This window comes from Tetranychus urticae, chromosome 2 (genome assembly GCF_039701765.1).
Source record: "Tetranychus urticae isolate SD_2017Ah chromosome 2, NJAU_TeUrti_SD_1.0, whole genome shotgun sequence".
NCBI classification, from domain to species: domain Eukaryota; kingdom Metazoa; phylum Arthropoda; class Arachnida; order Trombidiformes; family Tetranychidae; genus Tetranychus; species Tetranychus urticae.
The window spans coordinates 1,372,830-1,390,397 of record NC_142959.1 but is presented as its reverse complement, the minus strand read 5'-3'; the positions used below and the strand labels follow the sequence as shown (position 1 = coordinate 1,390,397).

Genomic DNA, 17,568 nt, shown 5'->3' with positions numbered 1-17,568 from the left:
GATTGCCAATTATCAATCATTTATTGAAACAATTAAGTGTCCATAATTGATTTATCAAGTTTGAAATTGAAAATCTAAGAGAATCCATTTAAATCCAGTAAAGCTAGTTACTTAAAGATTTATGCTTTGAAACGTGTCGATCTGAATGGTTAGAAAAGATAAATCTTTTGGTAACAGTTAAATTGCTTCATTAGTTAAATTAATTCCTTTAAAATTCACATTTCCAGAAAAATTACGAGTACAATTGAGTGCAATAATTGAGCTAACACTTTAATGATACTTATTACAAGTGGTTTTCCCGTGTGATTGCATTATTTTTTACCGTTTGAATTATAAACGATTCTCTATACATTCCTCTCTGGTTGTCTTTAATTCTTTTTAATGGTTAATCCATCAAAAATTTTAATTTCTTCATTAATTTGCTTATTTCACGTCTATTAATTAGTTCTTATAATTCATCGTCATTTCAATCCAGAAAAAATTGAGAAATTTCAAAAAAGCGGCATAAACAGAATGTTATTATTTAAAAGTCCCTCTTTCAACTTAAAAATTTCTGATAAATTGCAAATCATTTTGTTCAGATTCTGTTTACAATTTTTGCACAATTTAATTTGAGTTGTTTTCTTTGAATTTGTTTCTAATTCCTTTTCGGTAAGTAATTGATACATTTCTTTTTATGAATTTTTAATGACAAATCTTCTCGTTAACAGATCATCTGTTGGTAATCATGGCTCTCCAAGAGTTACTTCAATTAGAAAAACATGCAAGTTTTGGCTTGAAATCTGTGGATGATGTTGAACTTAGTGAAGAAATCGAAGAATTAAATAGCGAGAAACTAACCCAGTTGCCCATCACTCCGTTTACAATGAATAAAAATGTCCAGTTAAGAGATTCTAACACTGGTAGACATATCCACATTAACATGGAAAAGGGAACAACTACTCTTGCCTTCAAATACCAAGGTGGTGTTGTTATAGCAGTAGATTCCAGGGCTACTGGTGGTGATTTCATTTTCTCTGGATCTGTAAAAAAGATTATCGAGATAAACAAGTACCTTTTAGGTACTATGGCTGGAGGTGCTGCTGATTGCTCTTATTGGCATCGATCTTTGACTGTCAGATGTCGAATGTATGAGCTTCGTAACAAGGAAAGAATTTCTGTTGCTGCTGCTAGTAAATTATTAGCCAACATCCTCTACAATTATAAAGGGTAAAGTCAATATTCGTTTGCAGTTTAGACTTAATTTAAATGTTATTTATTTCATATTCTTCAGAATGGGTCTTTCTATGGGTACCATGATCATTGGTTGGGATAAGAGAGGTCCTGGTCTATATTATGTTGATGATTCTGGTAGCAGATATTCTGGTGATCTATTTAGTGCCGGGTCTGGTTCTCCATTTGCTTTTGGTGTGGTTGACACTCACTGGAAATACGATATGACCGATGAAGAAGCGTATGAGTTGGGTAGACGTGCAGTCTATCAAGCTACATATCGTGATGCCGCTTCCGGAGGAATTGTCAGAGGTAAGTGTTTTATAGTGATATCTTTTTTCAATAGATTTTGACAAATGTTTTTTTGTTCTTTGTAGTTTACGGCATGAAACCAACTGGATGGGTAAAAATTAGCGAACAAGATTGTAAGGTGCTTCATTACAAATATGCCGATGAAAAAATGGTTTGAGTATCGCATTAAAGTTTTCTAAATAAATTGATTAAAGATATCTTTATTCCAATTCGATATGAACAGTCTACTAATTAATTGTGATTGTGTCTTCATTCTGATCAAATCAGTTTCGAAGTTTTGCTTCTAAATTTAATAGCAATATGTATTCGTCCACAATAGAACTAAGCTTTATTGATGAATTCGTGGAATGTTGTTACTCGGCGATTTACGAAACATTATCTTTTATTGAAAGACAGAGTAGTATCTGAATCTGTTGGCTCCATACATTCACCTTATTATGTTCACAATGAAGTGCTCGACATGGTATAATTTTTTTGTTTACAAACCATCTTTCGATTTCTTGATCAGAAACCACTTCTGACTGAATAAGGGTTACGAATAACAAAACACTTGAGAAGCCTTAGTAATTCAAAGTTAGCAGTTAATTCTTTCAAATGACATAACATCAACATGATCAAAAACACATCGGCATTTGTTTTGAGAATAAATTTTTCAGTTCCACAATACAATATGTTATCCATTTAACATTTTAAAACACATCTGGGAAATATCGTAAGAATCTTAATGCTTTAGTGAAATAATGAGAAACCGCTTCATGGAAACATTATGACTTATTGTTATAAGAGTAATTTATGACTTAATTTATGTAGACAAATTTATGAACTTATCATAACTATTGTCAAAGACTAACAAGACTAAATCAAAGAGTAGAAGATCTCTATTCTTTGTCTGTGAGCGCTCTCAACTGTCAACTCAGTTGACTCAACTGTTTCCATCTTTTTCAGTTGTAAACAGTTTCAGTGGCAACCATAAACAAAAATATTTTTTCTTAAAAGTATCCATTCAAATTCATTTTGTTTTTCAATTTTTGATGACCTTACTTTTCAAGACCGGTTGCTGCATCGTTGTACTGGGTGAGATTGATGTTACGGAAAGTGGTAACGGTGGCAAAAAACTCATTCTATAGACCTTGTTAGGTCACCATTCCACATGTGATATAAGCAAACCGTTTGGTTGTTATTTTTCTTTTAGTGATTAATAATGATTAAAAGTGGAAATAAGAAAACCAGTGATCAACAAAAAACCTCATTCCAATTAGGAGGAACATCACTAGATTTTAGACTTTGTTTATATTTAACCTTCCTTCTTGCTTTTGGTACAAGACTGTATAAAATTGGTGAACCTGATCATGTTTGGTAAGTATGTCTTGTTTTATAATCAATTTTGTTTTGATATATTATCATTTTTAATTATAATGACAACTCCTTACTGTTCATTCTTTCTATTAACTCAGCTGGGATGAAACGCACTTCGGTAAAATGGGATCCTATTATATTAATCATACTTTTTTCTTCGACGTTCATCCACCGCTTGGAAAGGTAAGTGATCTGTCTAATCATGCATTCCAATATTTATTTATCTGTGAATTTTAAAATTCAAATTCTAATATATTCAATTTATTTGAAAATAGATGCTCATTGGGCTGTCGGGAAAATTGACAGGATATAATGGAACCTTTGCATTTAATAAACCTGGAGACAAATATGGGGATCACAATTATCTCGGAATGAGACTTTTCTGTGTAACACTCGGAGCTCTAATCATTCCTTTCACTTATGTGATTGTCTGGGAATTAACTGGATCATTAAGTGCCTCACTATTAGCCTCAGCTTTGATTACATTTGGTTAGTTCTATGATTCTTGATAATTTAATTTCAAATCCATGCTAACCATGTTTCGCTCCATACATTCACCTTATTTTATTTAGATATCGGTTTGCTGACATTGTCCCAGTATATTTTGCTCGATCCAATTCTACTCTTTTTTGTGATTGGATCTTTTATGGGTTCAGTGAAACTGGGATCGTATTATGATCAATCATTTACTTTCTATTGGTGGTTTTGGCTGATATGGACCGGCACATTTCTTGCTTGTGCAATGAGGTAACTTAAATGGATTTTTAAAATTTTAACAAATCTCTCTCAAAACTCCGTTTTTCTCTCTCCTTTCAGTGTCAAATTTGTCGGACTATTTGTTGTTATTTTAGTTGGCTTAAGAACTGTCGCAGAATTGTGGCAGCTTTTAGGAGACTGTAATTTGCCTATGAAAGTCATTGGAGCGCATTTTATTGCCCGTGTTTTGTGTTTAATTCTGCTCCCGATATTTATTTATACTACTTTCTTCTGGATTCATTTATCTGTTCTCTATAAAAGCGGACCCGGTGATGGATTTTACAGCTCAGCTTTTCAATCGCAATTGGAAGGCAACTCTCTATACAATATATCGATGCCTCGTCATGTTGCTTTTGGTGCTGTCATCACGTTAAAAAATCATCGTACTGGTGGTGGTTATCTTCATTCTCATTGGCATCTTTATCCTGAAGGAGTTGGAGCAAGACAGCAACAAGTAACTGCATACTCGCATAAAGATGAAAATAATAAATGGGTGATTAAAAAGTACGATAAAGAACCCAATGCTGAAAAGGGTGAGATTGAACTAGTTAAAAACGGTGATCTCGTTCGTCTTGAGCATCAAGTAACAGCCAGAAATCTTCACAGCCACAGAGAAAGAGGACCAGTTACCAAGAAACATTATCAAGTCACTTGTTATGGAGAAAATGGTGTTGGTGATGCAAATGATGTCTGGAGAGTTGAAATTATCAGTTCAAAACCAGATGAAAAACTAGCGACGGTGACTAGTAAATTTCGATTAATTCATTATTTTGTTGGTTGTGCTCTTCATTCTCACTCTAAACAACTTCCTAAGTGGGGATATGAACAAATGGAAGTTACCTGTTCTCCTAATACACTTGATAAAAATGGCATTTGGAATATTGAGGATAATTTCTTTCCACGCTTACCTAATGTCAGTTTTCAAGAATATGCTCCTAGTTTCATTGAAAAGTTCATCGAATCTCATGCAGTTATGCTTCAAGGTAATGCCGGTCTTAAGCCCAAAGAAGGTGAAGTCACTTCAAGACCCTGGCAATGGCCAATAAATTATCGGGTAAATAAAGTTTCAGCTTTCAACTTAATAATATGCAAGAAGCAAAAATATCCGCTAATGAAACCAAACTAACCATTCGTTATATTTTATATTTTCAGGGGCAATTCTTTTCTGGAAATGAGTATAAAATTTATCTACTCGGAAATCCAATCATCTGGTGGGCAAATATTGCTATCATGGCCGTCTATCTCATTTTAGAGATCTCTATATTAATTAGAGAGCAAAGAGGTTGCAACGAAGTTGCTGATATTAAAGGTATGACTCTAAAATACTCAGATTGTACTCAATATAAAAATTTGTTTTTAATTTGTTTTTTTATTTTTTTAGACCAAAACTCTAGACTGACATATGCATCAGTTTGGTTATTAATTGGATGGGGATTGCATTATTTCCCATTTTTTGCCATGGGAAGAGTATTATACTTTCACCATTATTTTCCGGCTCTAATTTTCAGTAGCATGCTTTCAGGTTTGTTTTTCTATTGTACAAACAGTTAACATTTAAAAACAAATGTTGATTTATAAATCATGTTATTTCAACTTGAATTTACTGTATAAAGCAATTGGCTGACTAATGATTTATGTTTTTTTTGTAGCGGTTGTTATCGACTATCTGCTGAAAAATATTCCGAAGTTAATTTGGCCGCAGCTAGCTGAGACAATTTTCCACTTCGGCTATGGCGTAATTATTTCATCAATTGTCTACAGTTTCTACCTATTTTCGCCTCTGAGTTATGGAACTAAAATGGAATCAGGAGCTGAATCAAATCACACATTGACTGAGCTAAGATGGCTCGAATCATGGGAATTTTAGTGTAAACAAATTTATTTTTTATACTTGATGCAATCTGCAAAATATTAAAATTTATTTATTAACTTTTCATCCATCTATGCTAAAATTTAAGCATTTGTATATCTAACTCAAAACTGAAAATTCATTCTCAGAATTCAGAGAAACAAATACAAATCTGATACCAAAAAGTTCATACAGTCTATTAGCAAAAAGAAAACTTTTTATCATATTTCTTTTCTATAACAATATCATTTAAGACTAGCAGTCTTGTTAAAGGAGGACAGCCAAAATGTGCGATTTTCGGCCTGTGTTCGGAATGGGTTGAACCATATATCAATCGAAAGCTTATGTGGAGTAGAGTATGCCTCCCTAGAAATCAAGTCGATATTCGTATTCCCTGGGGAGTTATTTAGCAAATCCCTTGGGACCCCATGAAGGTCGCATCAGTCCTAGATTTTCAGATAGAACTTTTCATTCTGATTCTAATGATGATATGCATGTGACCCTCAACTTGCGGCTTTGCGAGATATACTACTTTCAAAGTTTTTCATAATGCTAAAAAATATTCAATGCCGTGGCGTTTCTTTTTTACCCTATGAAGACCAACCCAGACCTAGTACATATTGTTCAGCACCCTGAATACTATAAGAAAAGTCCAAAAATAATTATCCAAATGTGCGGTTTTAGATTTGCCATCTACATCACACTTTTTTACTATGTAACTGAATATTAAATGCCGTGGCGTTTCTTCAAAACCCTATGAAGGTCGCATCAGACCTAGTACATATTGCTCACTGCCTTGAATACTGTTAGGAAAGTCCAAAAATAATTATCCAAATGTGCGGTTTTAGATTATTTAGGTTTTAACTCCGTTTGTCAATATTTTCCTATTGAATAAATGTTCAAAGCTATTAAGTTTCTTTTTAAGCAATTTTTTTATGATAATTCACAAGATACTGAGCTAGGCCGGATTCACTAGGTCAGATTTAGCAAGTCAGATGTTACCTTTTGAGGGTTTAAAACAAACTTAATAGCTTTTTATATTCATTTGCATTTTGAAAAAGTGTGATGTAGATGGCACATCTAACACAACCTAATTATTTTTGGACTTTTCTTATAGTATTCAGGGTGTTGAACAATATGTACTAGGTCTGGGTTGGTCTTCATAGGGTAAAAAAGAAACGCCACGGCATTGAATATTTTTTAGCATTATGAAAAACTTTGAAAGTAGTATATCTCGCAAAGCCGCAAGTTGAGGTTCACATGCATATCATCATTAGAATCAGAATGAAAAGTTCTATCTGAAAATCTAGGACTGATGCGACCTTCATGGGGTCCCAAGGGATTTGCTAAATAACTCCCCAGGGAATACGAATATCGACTTGATTTTCAGAAAGACATACTCTACTCATCATAAGCTTTCGATTGATATATGGTTCAACAAATTTTGGATCATGGGCCGATTTGGCTGTTGTCCTTTAAGACTTTACACTTTTTATGAACCCTTCAATTTACTAATTTGATATTCGATGCCTTAATGCTAAGGTTTTCTGCTTGTGATTTATTGACCTTTTAGCGAGTCTTTAAATAATTGATATCAATATATTACGATTTATGCATCTTTCTATTGAACTTTGTTAGAGACGATTAATTTACTTCGCAAAAAATGTTCCAACAGCAGATATTTTTCCAGTTTTAATAACAAACTTCGATTAATTATGCTAAAACATGAATCTTAACTGTTCTTAACAAAACCAATGATTAGGAAGATGAAAGAAAAAGGAAATGGGAAATTGCTCATTTGCAAGAACAATAACCTTTCTTAATCATCATTGATTGTCTATTTATTACCAATTCTGTTTCTAATTGATTAGCTAATGATGTTTCAGTGAGTTGTTTGATTCTCAAACCAAAGTAAATAAAATGGTCAGTATCGAGTTAAATTTCCGATGATTTTTGGAAGTCTATTTTTGGCTGATTTTCTTCATAAATTGTGATCTTAATATCGATAAAAAAAATGTAATTTTATTGAGTGTTTATTTAACCCTTGCACTTAAGCAAACCCGTTCTTACGCGAGGCAAGGACCCACATTTCAGAGGCCTGCGTTTCCGCCCAGACAGGTATGTTTACAGAGCAAGGTTATTTGCTAAATTTACATCATTTTCATTGTTTTAATTAAATTGTTTTGTTCTGAAAAATTGGAATTTGTTTGAAATTGAAATACTGCTTGAAAAAAATATCACAAGATGGCGAGGATTTTTGGTTCACTTGGATACGTTAGCCTAAATCCTGACCACAATCTTTAAAAGGAATGAATGCATAAAAAAATTGATAGATGGCACTGTTTTTTCATTTAACCAAATAAACACATTGTATTAATGTTCAACCTTTTTTTGATAATCATTTAATTGCTACAAATTATAATTGTGTTTAACCTTTAAATTATTGTTATAATGGACAAAAATTTTACTTGTGATAAATGTGATCGAACCTTTGTCAATATATCAAATTTGAATCGACATAAAAAGTCGATTCATGATATTATCCCTGACACTGGTTTTCAATGTATAATTTGCGATGAATCTGTACGTGATAACCAAACATACATTAATCATTTACATGATGAACATCAAATCAACATTGAACAAAAATCAACTGTTTGCGAATCATTTGAAGGTAAGAATTTTTTAATATCCACTGATTATCCACTGCTCATGGATTCGTTTTTTGCTCGATTTAGCGTTTCTCGAATGGAAAAGACAAATTGAAAATGAAGATTCATCAAGTTTCATAAGTTTAAGAGGCCCACGGAAGAATCTGAACATAGTGACTTATTATTATGTTTGCAGTCGCAGTGGGAAGTATGAGTCAAAAGCTCAACAACGCCAAGGAAGAGTACAAGGAAGTAAAAAAATTGGTGGTAGATGTCCAGCTCATGTTACTGCAAAGAAAAATAATGTTACTGGAATCATCGAAGTTAATTATTCAATTACACATGTCGGTCATGATTGTGATTTGAAATTTCTCAACTTACCGGAAAGAGATAGAGAAGAGATTGCAGCTGAGTTAGCTTCTCAAGTGCCAAAATCTGTTGTTTTGTTTAATGTGAGAGCTTCTCTCGAATCTCGCTTACAAAGAAAACATTTGATAACTTCGAAAGATCTCCAAAATATTGAAGCATCTTACAATTTACTTGGACAAGTTAAAAGAGCTTCAAATGATCTTTTGAGTGTTGAGATGTGGATGGAGCAATTTAAAGACCTACCCGATAATCCAATCTTGATTTACGAGAAAGATGACAAGCCATTCATGCTTGGAATCATGAATGAAACACAGCAATTTATGTTTGAAAAATATGGTAGAAATATTTTGAGCATTATAATTAAAAACGTTTATTAAATTTTATAAATATGAATAAATTGAATAGAAAATCTGCAAAGAAAAGAAGCAAAAATTAATATCCACTTAATATCCACTGGTCTAAAAATACTTACTTATTGGTTACTTGGACGTCCAGGATTATTGTGACGCCGGTCTCCAGGGTCATATTCATCCATTGTAATCCTGCCAGGACATTGAATAGCAGGATTCTGCCTGCAGGAAGGTCCACAAGTGTGGTTGAGTGAGCCTGGAGCTCGGCAGCGCCTGATCTCATGATCAGTGCAGTAGCTGGCTCTAGAAAAAACTTGACCACACCATTGGCAGGCCTTTTCCGGGTTCTTCTTCCTCGGATTATTCTGTTGAAATAGATAAAAAAATACAACATAAGATTACTAACGAATAACTTGAGAAAAACTGTTTTTTTGTATCTATTATAACTAACCTTTTTAGGTTTTACCGTCAAGTCGACCACATCTTTCCTTTTATGGTTAACATAACCTCTAAAAGGAAGATGTGGGCAGTCGACTGTATCAGCCCAAACATCAGTGTCCATCCATCGGACCCGCTTAACCAATCTCACTGCAAAATAATAAAGATTAAATTAACACATGACATATTTAATCGAATCATTTAAATCTCGTAGTTTTTCATTTATGTTATTCTTACTTTTGCCAGTCTTATCTTTTTTGAGGTAGGAGCCTTTTATCTCCTTCACGGGATGGTAATAACCATCAGGGCCAAGGCAATGATTAATTTGGGCAGTTTGTCCATCATCATCCTCATCATCATCAGCTTCAGAGTCCTCTGGACCTGAATCAATGATTGCTGGGGCTGGACCTTCATCATCACTGGACTCTTCATCATCATCCCGCGGTGGGGTCATTCCTCCAGAGGAGTAGCTCAGCTGCAATGGATAAAGAAAGTAAATTGATTCAAAATAAAGATTAACAATTAAAGATTATCAAATATTTAGTTAAAGCGACCAGTGGATATTCAGTGGATATTAAAGAATCAACTTTTTCATCATAATTCAATTAGATTATAACTAAATTAACTAAGCTTATCATTTTTAATGATTTTTAATCATTAAAAATGATTAACTTAGTTAATTTAATTATAATCTAATTGAATTATAATGAAAAAGTTTATTCTTTAATATACACTGAATATCCGCTGGTAGCGCTACAAGCAAATAGCAAGCCAAAGAAAGAGAAAAAGAAAGAGAAAAGGGAAGAGCCTCATATCGAGCCAAAGCAAAACGATGAAAGAGCATCAAAAAGAAGAAGGCACGCAAAAAAACAAAGCTTACCATTACGGCCATTGTAAAAAACCCGTCAAACGGTACTAAATAACAATTTTTAATCAAAAAAACACAAGCAAATCAACTTTAAATCCTTTGTTTTTGTTTATTTCAAAGGATTCGAAAAGTCTATGGTAAATAGTATGTAAAATTTAGTGCCATCTATTTTTTGTTTTTTGAATTGAAGTTTTTTAAAGATTGTGGTCAGGATTTAGGCAAACGTCACTTGGATCTCTTTGATCTTGTGTTACTATGACGTCAGCTGGCATTCTCTTTGTTGACAAACCTTTTCGCTTTTTCAGAGCTAGCCAAATCAATTATGTTAGCTGTGATCAACTAATTGACGACTTAGTTTTGCTATCAATTTTTTAATCATCCATTTTAATCTTACTATGTATCTTCAATAATTGATTTTTAATGGTTTTTGTCGACATGTTTTTATGGTTCCCCTTGTTCGATTTAAATACCGTGTATCCTTACTAGTTAAACAATGAATGACCTGATTGCTAATTCAATTAAAAGGAAAAACTGCTTCAACTTGCAGTTAATTTCAACTCTTGGTTTTTATCTCATCATTTTAATGCTCAAAGGTATGCTGTTCTAACAATTCTTTTCTTGAGTTGTTTTTATCATCTCATCTTGGAACTCAACTTGTTAACATTAGATTTTTGGTTCATCTTTGTTTTCCTCCTTATTTTCACACGTTTTCCTAGATCTTCCTGCTGCTTCAGGGCACATTGGTCAACCTTGTTTACCTTTAGGAATTTGTTGGCCTCTCAATATTCATATTTATTGTGATGAAAATAGAACGTGTCGGTGTAGGCCTGAGACTCCAGTGGTAGTTGGTCCCCACGCGTGTAAACGGAATAAATCTCATGGAGATAAATGTTCTTCGGATCAAGAGTGCCTTTATTCTGATAATAATTCTTTTTGTGACAATTCTCACTGTAATTGTGTGTCCAACTATACTTATGATCCATTTTTAATAAAATGCGTGCATGGTAAGTGTTTTGTTTTTCTCTTCTCATGTATCATTTTGAAAATACAATGTGATACTTTAGATTTTCATTTTATCTTGTCAAACATCTATCCGTTACTTACGTTTTATTTTTTTATTCATCTTATCTTTTCCAGAGTCAGTGCAGCAACGGTCTAGCTTCAATATTTTTTACACCATGTTATCCTCAGCAGCTTTGTGGGTGATACTGATTTTAATTACATTGGTTATTAGTATACCTTGCTGCTTAGCATTTTTGTATCATTGTTTTTGCTCAGATAACACAAACGGCAGTGATACACAGGAGTGTAGAGACACCAATTCAAGATTAAGATACGCTGAAAGTGGAGGTACAGCTAGGCCTGCAAGCAGCATCCGTTTTTCGTTGCGACAAGAAGACCTAGTATCAAGACAATCATCTTATGAAATAACATCTTATGATGAGCTACCACCTACTTATGAAGAAGCCGTTAAAAACTACACATATTCTCCAACTGCTCCAACTACTACAACTGTTCAAACAATGAATAGTCATAATCATGGAGACACCCTTGATTGTCCTAAGAATGAATTATCACATTGACAATGAAGCCTATCTGTTCTGAACTGAAAACTCCTTTTTTCCATAATTTACTTTCCTTTCCTTATACCATCCATCCCTCCCATCTTCATTAATTTTTCCACTTTCCTTGTTTTTAAAGAATCTTTGCAATACTATTCTATGAAACATGATCATGCAATGGTTTTGTTAATCTATCTGGAGAAAGGCCAATGATTCAAAACCAATTGACTACATCATGCTCCAAGGAAGATATTTCAATATTCAACTAATCTGTCAATGAAGTAGGTTGCCTAACTTTCTTCCTCGTGTCATTGCTTCCTGATTTCTCTACTTTCCAAATTCAATCAGTACAGGCATGCTTCTCATGTAAACTTAACCAATCTAATGTGAAAAAGTAGTCAACGTATTTTTATACTTTTCATATTCTCATTTGGAATAATGGTTTGATTAGAATGTTCTCATCACCTAGTATCTCGTTTTCTCGCCATATTTTACTTTTACATTTACACAGTAAGCTCACTGTTTATCTGCCCATGTACTTTGCCTGACGGCAAAAGGAAATCTTTCCAAAGTTAACGATTTTTCAACATTAAGATTGAGTTCTTACTGCCTGATTATGTACTACTAAAGGTTATTCAATGCAATCATATAATTCAACTTTTATCATCGAAGGCGCAAAGGAATCAAAATGGTTCTTGTAAAAAGATGAAAATCATCACCAAAAACTCCTCTCTCATCTTTGATCTTGTATTTAAATATTCATTTCATCTAAATTGTAAATTTCAATATTATCCTTCATCTCTTTTCTTCGCTCTTTGACCTTTGCCTTCAATAAAAAAGTCATGTTAATTCATACATAAGTGATAATCCTTTATTTAATATTTTTTTCCAACAAATATTGTCATTACTGGAAAATACATTAAACAATCAACAAAATCAAACATAATTTCGTTATTAATTCAGAGTATTAGGTAGCATCAATTTTAAATCAATCAATGATTTATTTCAGTTTCGACTAATCTTTATTTCAGAACTTGAAATTTTAAAAACAAACTCAATTTGATTCTGATTTTATTAACAGTGGAACTAAATAAAGCCAGGTTATATTTTATGTAATTTAATCGTGTAACTGTTGCTGAAAGTTATTGTAAGCTTTCTAAACAATTACTTGTTTATATCATCTAGTCAGAAAAACAGTTTAATAAATTTGAAATGATTTGTTTGACATGTTAGAATAAATGTATGTAAATTTCTCTTCATTTAAACCAACAGTTGTTATTTGTTTTTAAAGGGCTTGTTTTTTGCATAGTTTTCCAACATATTTGAGTCAAAGTTTATTTGGAAAATGAAATTTGAGAAACAATTGCAATAATTTATTGTTTTATTAATGTGAAGTGATTATTATCCAGCTCACTACAAAATAGAATAAAGCGATTGGATAAAATGCGAGAACAATTTTATCTTTATCTTGGAATCGGCTCAATATCTTGTAACATGATAGAGTTGGCCATAAAAAGCAAATTGTAAATCCAATCACCAATTTAATTATAAATAATGTATGACTATCGAATATAAGCTTTACAACATTTAAAAACAATAATCCAACACAAGGCGGAGATAAACAATAACCAAAAACACATAAAAGCTGAAATGTAGATGGACAGATGGTCTTTGCTGAACTCATTCTTCGACGAGGGTTAGGTGATACCGCTAACATTTTAAAATTAATACTGACAATGTAGGAACCAAACCAGATTAAGCCAAATAACTCTGACAATTGGGGACCTGTAATAAATCAAAGTAAAAAACATGAGATTATACACAAAATTATGTTCTGAACTTGCATAAACAATATACACTTTACCTGATTTTTTGACATCATCATCGTGATTATAATGGTGAAGGAAAAGAGCCATAAAAGTACAAAGAAGAAGAGGACCCCAAAGATCCCAATCACGAAGAAAATGTTTACGAATCTCAGTTGGCGAAATGGGAAATAAAATGTATTTCATTTTGGAAGCAACACTTTTTAAATCTCTTAAAAGTGTCACACTGACAGGCTCGTCAAGTGTATCAAAAGATGCTTGATCAATTCCAGTAGAGAAACCGTCTTTACTGATCATATCACCTTCCAACAAATTGATATCTTGTTCATTCATTTTGTCGATTGTTGAAGATGGAGAGGAAGATAACTGAGTTGATCTGGTGACAATCCAATCGAGAAACAAATCACTATTATTGTATAAATTTTGTGACACCAAACTGGACATCAATATGAGAAACCAATCCACAGAAATAAATATGTTAAAAATCTGATTGAAAGAAAATGTTGTTGTCACTCAATAGATAAACATTTTCATAATTTACATTGATGATGATGATCTTAGACCAAAAACATTAACATCATCAGTAATACTGATTAAGTACACCTGTTTTCTGGTATTATGGTGTAAAAACCAGGCCCTGGTTACCAGGGACCGTTTATTATTACTCTAACACACTTAAGAAATGAATAAGTTAATAGATGGCGCCTCTCAAAACTATCAAAGCAGCTACAAAACCCAAATAAACCCATTATTTGTAGTCATTGTATGGTGTTGATTGTATTCTTAGCAGGCGTAAAGTTGACATTTAATGAAATTTTAATCTTAGTTACGAGCTGTTTTAGTTACTAATTTTTTCAGTGGATCAAAATTCAACAATGAAATACATGTACAAAGTGTAATATAAAGTATAACCTGATCTTCTGTGCTTATTTTCTAACTACACTTGTTTGCGGGTGGTTCTTACTTTTTTGTACCTGGAGGATAAGAGTAACCTCTTCGCTAGTTGCTGTTGCTGTTATTGTCTACTTGAGTGTGTGACACTCTCTGCTCCACCATGTTGAGTAGAATTATTATATCCTTATGCAATCATAATATTGTCATGTAATAATCAATCATTACATTTAAAGGTATATTCGATTCTTATAACTCTATTCGCTTTATTCTTACCACCATTGACACTTTTTTATTCTGTATCTTTTTTTCTTGTTTTTTCCCTTTTCTCAGAGTGAATTTGTTGTTTTATTGATCATTTTTGTTATTAGTTAAATTTAGAAAGTCCTAAATGGGAAAAAAATGAATGGTGAACCGAGTGGCTCAATTGTGCCTGCAACATCTGCAGATGCTTGCCATTCCATTGTTTTAAGTTTAATGTGCCATCGTCAAGGAGGTGAAACTGAGACATTTGCTAAAAGGGCCATTGAATCATTGGTTAAAAAGTTGAAAGAAAAAAGAGAAGAATTGGACTCTCTTATTACCGCAATAACAACTAATGGGTCTCATCCATCTAAATGTGTAACCATCCAGAGAACCTTAGACGGTAGGTTACAGGTTGCCGGTCGAAAAGGTTTTCCTCATGTAACTTATGCCAAAATTTGGAGATGGCCAGATCTTCACAAAAATGAGTTGAAACACATTAAAAGTTGTCAATATGCTTTTGACCTTAAACTTGATTCCGTGTGTGTTAATCCGTATCACTATGAGAGAGTTGTTTCACCAGGTATTGATTTATCTAGCTTAACCTTGTCCAGTTCCTCTCATGGCTCAACTGGTGACCATGATCAATCATCAGCACTTCACACCGGACCTACCATAAAAACAGAATATGCTCCAACTTCCTCGGTTAACTTACCTTCACCATCGTTCACCGATTCTGGACCATTTCCGCAAACCAAAGCTACTCCATTAAATGATGATAATTCTAACTTTGTGACTTCGCCTCCTCAATTTTGGTCACATCCTTTGGCACCATCTAATTTACCAGGTTTACCAAGTTTACCAAATTTACCAAATCTACCAAATTTACCTGACACATCTTTGGGTAAGACAAGTACTACATTTGTTTAATCAAAAATTCCGCTGAAACTTTAAATTTGTCTTTTTAGAACGTTGTTGAAAAATAGATAAGTTAAATCGTTCTTCTATGCTTGCTACCTTCCCTTTCTTCCTTCTGCTTTCATCTATCCTTTCTAACTCTATCTCTCACACTATTTGAGTGAATGGTCACAGTTTGTGAATTCACTTTTTATTATTTCTTTTATATTCTGACTTTATGTCATTTTTCCAAATTTATTTTCCTTTGTATTTTTAAAATTTCGGAATTTTCTCAGACAATCTTATCCTCGTTCGCTTTCTTTGTGTTGCTTGCATATAATTACAATTTTTCATGTTTTTAATTTTTTCATGGCAGGTATGATCGCACCTCTTTCCAATCTGCCTCCACCAGAACATTGGTGCTCAATAGCTTACTTCGAGTTGGATCAACAAGTTGGTGAGCCCTTCAAAGTGCCATCATCTTACAATTATGTTAAAATTGATGGCTACGTAGATCCTTCTGGAAATGATAGATTCTGTTTAGGAGCTTTGTCTAATGTTCATCGAACTGAAGCGAGTGAAAAAGCTCGACTTCATATTGGAAAAGGGGTTCAATTGGATCTCAGAGGGGAAGGTATTTTAAATTATTTCAAATATTTTTATGAATAAAATTTTTCATCATGGATTTCTTTTACTAATATCATCTTTTTTTCTTGAACTTTTTTTTCAAATTAAAATTGTTTATCCAATTATCACAGATGAAGTTTGGATAAGATGTCTTTCAAATAATGCAGTTTTTGTTCAAAGCTATTATCTAGACAGAGAAAGTGGACGGTCTCCGGGAGACGCTGTACATAAAATTTATCCTCAAGCCTATATTAAAGTAATTAAACTTTATTTTTTTATCATTATCTTTATAATTACATTTCAAATGCAAAATGATTACCAAGTTTGTAATTTTTTATTCTTTTTACGTTCTTTTCAGGTCTTTGATCTTAGGCAATGTCATAGACAAATGCAACAACAAGCTGCTTCAGCACAAGCCGCTGCTGCAGCTCAAGTTGCTGCCGTTGCAGGTCATATACCTGGACCGGCATCATGTGGTGGTATTGCTCCTGCAATTAGTTTGTCAGCTGTCGCTGGAATAGGTGTTGATGATTTGCGGAGACTATGTATTCTTAGGCTTTCTTTTGTTAAAGGTTGGGGACAAGATTATCCACGACACTCTATCAAAGAAACACCCTGTTGGATTGAGATTCATCTTCACCGGGCTTTGCAACTATTGGATGAAGTTTTGCATACAATTCCCATCCAAGATCCCAGAGTTCAAGGCACAGATTAATACTCTTTGCCTATAAATTTTCCTTTTTTTCCTTTCATCCGTCATCCCTTCATCATTCATCCTTTCATCCATCTCTTTCTCTTTTCACCCTTCTTAATTACCTTCTTTTCATCCTACCTATGTTGTTGTTTTTTCCCTCAACTCTCTTATTCATTGCTCCCAATTTTACCAGACTTTGCATTTTCACGCTTTCAACTCTAGCATCTTTCTCTTCATCCTGCATCAGTATCTTTCATTCTATGAGTATTGTTAGCTTGAATATGACTAAAGCGCCGGATACAGAGAGAGACGCACAAGTTGTTTTTTCGTCATATTAAAAAATAACAACCAAAACATCAACTTGACAAAAGTTATTCTCTTGATATGAAGAAAACAAAATGTCGGAACTTCAAAAGCTTCTCTTTCTGTCTAATGACAGTCGATTTCCAGAACTAGATGAAAATTGCATGTTAACCAATTTGGTCAAAAATTTCCGATTCTAATCAAATTGATTAAAATTCAAAACTTTTTACCTTAAGAGCGCTGTCTAAAACTGCTTGTTTTTCAAAAAAAATTGCAAATCTAAATCCCACTCAACATAGACATTTAATTTGATGTGATCTTTCTAGTTGAGAAAATGGTGATGTTGTTCAGTAGAATCGAGAAG

At 33.2% G+C, this 17,568-nt stretch overlaps 7 protein-coding genes across 7 annotated transcripts; 5 read left to right on the top strand and 2 right to left on the bottom strand.

Annotated features, from left to right (window-relative positions):
• Positions 1–554: 554 nt before the first annotated feature.
• Positions 555–1,738, top strand: Prosbeta5 (Proteasome beta5 subunit). Its single transcript, XM_015930690.2, has 4 exons — positions 555–651; positions 711–1,209; positions 1,274–1,524; positions 1,590–1,738. The coding sequence occupies exons 2-4, from the start codon at positions 728–730 to the stop codon at positions 1,679–1,681; spliced, it is 825 nt and encodes a 274-aa protein (XP_015786176.1). The 5' UTR covers positions 555–651; positions 711–727; the 3' UTR covers positions 1,682–1,738.
• A 652-nt stretch (positions 1,739–2,390) lies between these two features.
• tw (Protein O-mannosyl-transferase 2) lies at positions 2,391–5,572 on the top strand. The gene is made up of 8 exons (XM_015930985.3): positions 2,391–2,880; positions 2,979–3,063; positions 3,156–3,369; positions 3,453–3,627; positions 3,697–4,690; positions 4,789–4,945; positions 5,018–5,158; positions 5,286–5,572. Exons 1-8 carry the CDS (start codon positions 2,726–2,728, stop codon positions 5,501–5,503), a joined length of 2,139 nt encoding a protein of 712 aa, XP_015786471.2. The 5' UTR covers positions 2,391–2,725; the 3' UTR covers positions 5,504–5,572.
• A 2,303-nt stretch (positions 5,573–7,875) lies between these two features.
• Positions 7,876–8,975, top strand: LOC107371903 (zinc finger transcription factor family protein 17-like). The gene is made up of 2 exons (XM_015940053.3): positions 7,876–8,159; positions 8,224–8,975. The coding sequence occupies exons 1-2, from the start codon at positions 7,937–7,939 to the stop codon at positions 8,880–8,882; spliced, it is 882 nt and encodes a 293-aa protein (XP_015795539.1). The 5' UTR covers positions 7,876–7,936; the 3' UTR covers positions 8,883–8,975.
• LOC112540009 (uncharacterized) lies at positions 8,900–10,263 on the bottom strand. Its single transcript, XM_089267263.1, has 3 exons — positions 10,174–10,263; positions 9,531–9,768; positions 8,900–9,443 (listed from the first exon to the last, which is right to left on the bottom strand). Exons 1-3 carry the CDS (start codon positions 10,183–10,185, stop codon positions 8,974–8,976), a joined length of 720 nt encoding a protein of 239 aa, XP_089123389.1. The 5' UTR covers positions 10,186–10,263; the 3' UTR covers positions 8,900–8,973.
• A 228-nt stretch (positions 10,264–10,491) lies between these two features.
• LOC107363715 (uncharacterized) lies at positions 10,492–12,583 on the top strand. Its single transcript, XM_015930986.3, has 3 exons — positions 10,492–10,754; positions 10,878–11,165; positions 11,299–12,583. The coding sequence occupies exons 1-3, from the start codon at positions 10,655–10,657 to the stop codon at positions 11,742–11,744; spliced, it is 834 nt and encodes a 277-aa protein (XP_015786472.2). The 5' UTR covers positions 10,492–10,654; the 3' UTR covers positions 11,745–12,583.
• Positions 12,584–13,086: 503 nt separating this feature from the next.
• On the bottom strand, positions 13,087–14,131 carry LOC107363668 (protein YIPF6). Its single transcript, XM_015930931.3, has 2 exons — positions 13,588–14,131; positions 13,087–13,508 (listed from the first exon to the last, which is right to left on the bottom strand). The coding sequence occupies exons 1-2, from the start codon at positions 13,991–13,993 to the stop codon at positions 13,108–13,110; spliced, it is 807 nt and encodes a 268-aa protein (XP_015786417.1). The 5' UTR covers positions 13,994–14,131; the 3' UTR covers positions 13,087–13,107.
• A 178-nt stretch (positions 14,132–14,309) lies between these two features.
• On the top strand, positions 14,310–17,439 carry Med (Smad/Smad4 homolog Medea). Its single transcript, XM_015930929.3, has 5 exons — positions 14,310–14,676; positions 14,774–15,587; positions 15,957–16,214; positions 16,339–16,463; positions 16,566–17,439. Exons 2-5 carry the CDS (start codon positions 14,843–14,845, stop codon positions 16,920–16,922), a joined length of 1,485 nt encoding a protein of 494 aa, XP_015786415.1. The 5' UTR covers positions 14,310–14,676; positions 14,774–14,842; the 3' UTR covers positions 16,923–17,439.
• Positions 17,440–17,568: the final 129 nt, after the last annotated feature.